Consider the following 6,809-nt stretch of genomic DNA (forward strand, 5'->3'; position numbering starts at 1 on the left):
GAGTGCCTACAGCTGCTCTGAGCACAAGACCTTCAGGAGTTCCTGATGGCAGGAGAGTGGTTTCTGGTGGGTTTGGCTGGGGCGTGGCTATCTCTATATAATCTACCCCTGAACACAATAAAGGGGGCATTCTTGGGGAATTCAAGGATGACCTGTGTCGCTGTCTCTCTGTCTGTGTGTGTCTGTGTATTTTAACCTCCAGCCCCCTTGCCCAAAGCTCGCGAACTGGGTGCCAGCACACAGAGCGCAGACACTGGGGCGCCGTGCATGGCACCGTATATTAAAGTGATTTGTTAGTGCATCTGGGCATCATATGGATCACATGTCCTAATCATAGTTTTGTCACTTTAGAATTTTTAACTCTAACTCTTATATAGGTGTAAATATATTACCTTGGCACATTGTGCTTAGTTGCTGACAGTTGAAGACCTAAGAAATTTTAGTAACTTGATCCTCTCTTGGGAATAAATGAAGAACAGTTTGTGTCATACAAAGCCTTTTAGTTCCTATAGGTAGAGATCAATTGTATATCAAACATCCAAATCTTAGTTTTGGCTGAAAAGTCTTAAAATTAATATATCGCACATGTATCCTAAAAACTCAATTTTAAACTCCTAGTTAGTCAATAGACGAGTTAGATTCTTAAAGAGAACGGTATCTGGTGAGTTTTATATCCCATTACTGCATCTATTTTTCCACCTTCTCATAAAATTCCAGGCTTTACTGGTAACTGAGAACCACACCAGAGAAAGCATGGTGTGTTTCCAAACACATTTGTTTTTGTGTTTATATAATGAACATTCAGTTTAGATGATCATAGAAAGCTGGGCTAAAGGCACAACCATTGGAATTCAGAGTCACTCATTATATTTAAGAGGAGCAATTGGGTATGGTAGTGCATGCTTGTAATACGAGTGCATTCAGGAGGTTGTGGTTGAGGATCCCACAAGTTCAAGACCACTCTGGGTTACAGGGTGATACCCGGTCTCACAAACAAAACAAAAAAAACAAAAGAAGCAATGGCAGTCACCAGATACATCCAGCTTCTCCCCTGGCCTCTTGGATCCTGTAGGGGTTCAGAGATCAACGAGGTTTATTTAACACATCTCTCTCATCAGGCATGAAAGAAAGGATGTCCTCAAAGTGAGAGACCCACACCAAGTGAACACAGCGCATTAGTTGTGTTTCAGGACTCTGTCCCCTAGAGTCATCTGGAAGAGTTTTGATTTTAAAATAGCAGGGCTCTCCATTAAAACACTCCAGCAATTCCAGGGCCTGAAATTGGAAGATGTGCATACAAACACAAACCTCGAGGTCAGAACTATTAAATGTTTAGAAAGAACTGCTAGAGAGAAGTGCATTCTTTGCTAGCAGAGTTCAGGCCTTTTCAGCTCCGTGTGAATGGACAATGTGGCCACATTTATTCTTACATTCTCAGCCAGAACAAAAGATGCCTTTAAAAGAGTTTCCCAAATGTCATGGCTTAGAAAACAGTTTTGGGAAACTATTTGACTATTTTTTTTCCCCCACTGGTTAAGTCAAATCTTCACTGGGCATCAGAAGCCTCTAAGACTTTGGTGGGGAACCAGCCTGCAACCTGTCACCAGTCAAAAAATCTCTCCTGAGAATGACGTGAACAAGAGTTGCAATGGCAATGTATTTGTCCATGATGACAAAGCATATCATAATCTTAAAGAATTAATTGATTTTCCTAGCACATTCCTTTCCATAATATTCTAAATAAAGAATCCATGACAGGGCTAGGCGGACGACTCCGTGTGTAAAGTGTTTCTGTGTCAGCATGGACATCCATGTTCCGATCACTGCCGCTCACTACAATGCCAAGGATGGCAGCCTGCACCTGAAATTCCAGCACAGGGGCTGCAGAGGCCTGAGGACCTCAGGGACCTGCTCCCCAGTCTGAAACAGTACACTCCTGCTTCTGAGAAAGTCTGTCTGGAGGAGTAATCCACAAAGACGCTGGGCGGCATGTTCTGGTTCTTCTACGCACACCCATACGGATTAATGCAACCACACATACTTCCCTGGCTCCCCTCAAGAATCACTGAGGAGATTAAGTAGCTTGGTTTTAATCTTCCTTCGATATATACAGCAAATCATTCACTGCTCCATAAATATGTACGGTTATTGGTCACCATTAATACGTTAACGCAAACATTACGGAAACTATTTCTAGATCATCATGGAATATACCCAAGGGAGCCAGGTGAAAATATATGTAAACATTTGACATTAACTAATACCCACAATGAAAAAGCTTCAGGGATTCTGCATGAGCGTAGAGAGGTATAGTATGATGGAGAAACTGGGTGAGGACAGAAACCAGAAGCCTTGGCCTGGGCCCAGTGCTATCGTTACTAGCTGTGAGGGATGGAGAGAGTCCCGCGACTTCCCTGCAACCTGGTTTCCCTCTTACAGAACAGAGCGGGGTCTGCTTTTGCCCCTTGTTCTCTTGTTCCCCTAGTGCCGGTTGCGCATGACGTTCACTGTCTTTATACACCCTCCTTCACTTGGACAAGGAGCCAAATCAATTTCTGGGTCTCTCTTTGTGTTCTTGAGAACAGTAGGATGTGCTGAAGTGGGGTTTCCTTTCACCCCAAACGCACGGAGGAAAAGGCACAGACAAACAAGACTGGGCGTTGAGAACATAACCTTGGAACGACAGCTGCAAGCCAGGGTATCAGTTAGGCTGGCCGCTCACAGCTGACTGGGAGAGCCACTTGGGACAAAAGAAATCCACCAAGGTTTCCTCCTGGATATTTTACATTTAGAACGGCCGCCTCTCCTTTCTTCACCTATCCTTCTTGGACTAGGACAGCCATCTGACACAGTTGCACTCAGGGAGAGAAGAAACCCAGAAGATGGTAGACTGATCTGGGGTCCCCTCCTTACCTCCACCACACGACTCGGAGCACTTGGTGAAGCCCTCATATTCCCAGTCATACAGCTCGTCCAAGTCCTGCAAGCCTTCCAAGAGTCCGTCTGCATTATCTGGGTTAAACTCCGGAATTTCCCCGTTGCAGGGTCCCGCGTAACAGGCACGCTGCGAGGCGGGCTTGGGCCCTTCGCATTCATCCACAGGCAGGTCAGCCACGGACTGAGAGAAAGACAGGAGCACCTGGCATCTGACTATTCGCACCTGGGTTCCCACACCGCAGGTGACAGTACAGGCCGACCAAGCTTCTGGAATGAACCTGCAGTTGATAAGGAAACAGGGCGACAGGATGAGAAGCCCCAGGCAGGAGGCCGTGGGGGCTGCGAGGGGCTGCATCGCACCTGCCTCCGCTCCCCAGAGCTGGACCAGGATGTCAGGATGTGCTCGGGATCCTCCACCCCGTCCCGGGCTGGCAGCTTCACGTTAGCTCATGAGCTGGCTGGAGCGTGTTTCGAGAGTGTCATGTGAACTCCCAGCTGCGAGACATTCCAATCACGGACCACCTGCTTGCTCACTGCTCTGCACCCCTCGTGGCCACGGGACATTGGTGGGGCTCCTCCTTGCTCTAAATCCCAGCTCTTGGGCCTGTTGCAGGATGCTGGCACTTCTAACACTAGGCTAATACTGATACTAAAAGACGATAACAAAACGAGCCCCTGGAGACATCCAGGAAGAGTTTTCTCTTAGTTTGGAACACGTATCTTCAACTTTCCTTGCTCAGATTCAGTGTACTTCCTGGGATTTATTTTTATGCACAAAGAGGGATTTTTTTAAAAGCTTCCAAGAATGGCGCTGCCTTGTTCCTCGCACATTCTTTGAATCAGTCTGAACTCCATGTCTTTTTATATCACATAGAAAACCACGCTCAGATTGAAAGCCACAGGCATGTTACAGTAAACAAGAGACTCGGCAGTCATACAAGTTTGGTACGCCTCCTCCACCCCCCCCCCCGGAAAGAAGCGACACTAGTAAGAGCTCCCCTCCCCCCCCCCCCCCCCCGACTTTCTTTAGAGTGTATGAAAATATCCAAATTCCCCAAAAGCTTTAGCTCTTCATTAATCAACCATTGCCATAACTTCAGTGGCCTTGAGAGGTCCTAGGGGAAAAAGCCCGGAGGGATCCATTAACATTCTCTGAAAAGCTAGTATAATAATTTGGAGAACGAACTTTGGGCTAATGACCTCCTCCCCACCCCCATGATCCTCTGCTTTCTCACAGGGAGGCGTGTCGGGCGAGGCAGCAAAACTAGGCTTCTTCACCAGGACTTTGGCAGAAAAGGAACCAATAAGAAAATTACAGCATTAAAACAGTTCATGGCTAGTCCAGGGAAACTGAAACTCAGACAGCAAACCAACCCATTGTTGATACAACCAAGACACTTCCTGAGTCTGAGGTTGGCCTTCTGTGGGACAGAAGTGATCAGCCTGCCCCAGAGGAGTGTCCTTGCCCAAGGCACACACACTTTTTGGAGGCAGGGTAAATGACCCTTCCAAAAGAGCCTCCCTCTGGTTATCCTGGAAGAGCCATCATCTAGAGTAGAAAGGTCACTAGACCTCCCACCAGAATGGTAAATAGAATGGCTACTCAGGATGGTCCCCAAAAAGTTTTACCCCAATATCATATTTGGCTTCTGTATCTTCTAGTATAGTGACATATGGGCAAATAGTATTCCCAAAATATTTCAATGTCTTCCTCCTTTAAATAATGCCACCTGTCTGAACACTTTTGAAATATCAAACAGAATCTATTATCAAAACCACCTATTGCACATTCTATTGTTACAAATTTTCTTATTGCATATCCACAGACACCTGCCTCACTCTTGGAATAAGAATCATGACAAATACACAGTCCTGGATTTTATAACACGGAAGTCTGCATAAAGGGAAATGCATATTAAGTCATTGTGTAGATAAGAAAGCAACAGATGACTTAACAAAGGAGTAAAAAGTAATTCTTTTTTTTTTTTTTTAAATGTAGTACCCTATTTTGTCCTAAATTAGTGGCTCTTCACCTTCCTACTGCCATGACCCTTTAATACAGTTCCTCATGCTGTGGTGACCCTCAACCATAAAATTATTTTTGTTGTTGCTTCCTAACTGTAATTTTGCTACTGTTATGAATTTCAGTGTAAATATTTGTGTTTTCCAGAGGTCTTTGGTGACTCCTGTAAAGGCCTGTTGAACCTCCACGGTGTCAAGACCCACAGGCTGTGTACCTGTGCTCTAGCGTAAGTTAGCAAAAACTCCAACTGCATCCTATGGACTTCTCCTAGCATTCTTCTCATGGTACTTATAATAGACTTCTTCTGTGACTCTTACACTGGAAGAATTCGCAAGCCTTCCCCGTAAAGAGCTAGGTTAGATTTTGCATGTTGTGTAGTCTGTGTTGCAACATTCAAGCCAGCCATTGTTGGAAGAGGTGAGTAAGTAGATCAGTCGGGCTAGGTTCCAACAAAACTTTTTTTTTTTTGTTTTGTTTTGTTCTTTTGAGACAGGGTTTCTCTGTAGCTTTGGGGCCTGTCCTGGAACTCACTCTGTAGACCAGGCTGGCTTTGAACTTACAGAGATCTGCCCATCTCTGCCTCCAACAAAACTTTAGTTGTAGAAACTGGGTAAGGGTAGAGTAGGGGTGAGATGATGAAGGGTCTGGATCTTGTCTGTGGGCTGTAGTATTTCAACTGCTGTTATAAGAACAGAGTGTCTGCTAGAGAGGCCAAACAGTCTGAGATTCATATACAGTTCCCAAACTTATTTTAGTTCTAGGTATCCCTCCTCTCTATATGTATATATGGTATAAACACACACACACACAAACACACACACACACACACACACACACATCCAGTAACCAGCCGTATTTGTTTGTGTTTTATTTTCTAAAGTGAGTCTTAGAATAGACATGACACACAAACTGTGTCCTCAGCTCCCTTTTGCCTATAAGATGAATGACTTTACATTTAGTATCTTTGCAGAATCTGAATAATATTACCCCTAAAGATACAGAAGCCCAATAGACCTACAGTAGCAAGAGTTCTTTTTGAAAGTCGGGTTTTTAAATGAAAAAGAATATGTAAAGATGCACATAAAATATATGTGTGGGAATTTTTGACTATATGGATGGTAGAGTTGATAGTAATAAAACACCCTGTCCCCTCATAATAAAGGGCAAATAAACATCTGCTTTTCTCCAAATGAGAGTCATATCAAATGAAAAACAGCTTCACCAATGTAGATCCCAACCTGCGACCCTTGGGACCCCATGAGGTTCAGATTAAAACCAATTTGGTTTTGAGATGGTGCTGTCTCTTGGCAGCCATTTCAATTTCTCTGCTGCACACACAGTTAAGGCATAACACAGTCCCCCCGTGTTGAAGCCAGGAGATTATATTTCAGGAAGACCATCTGACTGTACAAACAGCTCTAGGGGTGACTGTGTTTCTTCGGAAGCATTCCTTCATATTCCTACATCTTCTAGCTGTCCATTGATTATCTCGTGTTTGCAGGCCACGAGTGGGAGGAAGCAAAGCCCCAGAGAGGGCAGCAAGTGAGGAGGCTTAAGTGTGATGTTGTGAAGTCCCATCCTGAATATCCCTTGCTGAGCGGGATGCCCTGCAGTGGATAATAGTTCCGTGTTCTTACTGAAGCTTAACTTGGTCATTTTAAAAGTTCTTTGTGTTTGTGCAGCACTGCTGGATGAATGATAAAGAATGGGTGTGCCAGAGAAGTCTTCAAAAGACAGGTGTGAACTTCACATGTGATGACATGATCTCCATAGTTTTCCCGTTTCTGAGATCTCTCTCTCTCTCTCTCTCTCTCTCTCTCTCTCTCTCTCTCTCTCTCTCTCTCTCTCT

At 44.7% G+C, this 6,809-nt stretch overlaps 1 protein-coding gene across 1 annotated transcript in view; it reads right to left on the bottom strand.

The window, feature by feature from the left end:
* Adamtsl1 (ADAMTS like 1) overlaps positions 1-6,809 on the bottom strand; it is a 919,831-nt gene that overhangs the window by 161,381 nt on the left and 751,641 nt on the right. Inside the window, exon 15 of the mRNA XM_050157409.1 lies at positions 2,914-3,215. Within this exon, the coding sequence (XP_050013366.1) occupies positions 2,914-3,215 (302 nt within the window). The remainder of the gene's footprint in view (positions 1-2,913; positions 3,216-6,809) is intronic.

The sequence above is a fragment of the Alexandromys fortis genome, unplaced genomic scaffold (assembly GCF_014885135.2).
Source record: "Alexandromys fortis isolate MF-2015 unplaced genomic scaffold, M_Fortis_MF-2015_v1.1 scaffold_64, whole genome shotgun sequence".
Lineage (NCBI taxonomy): Eukaryota > Metazoa > Chordata > Mammalia > Rodentia > Cricetidae > Alexandromys > Alexandromys fortis.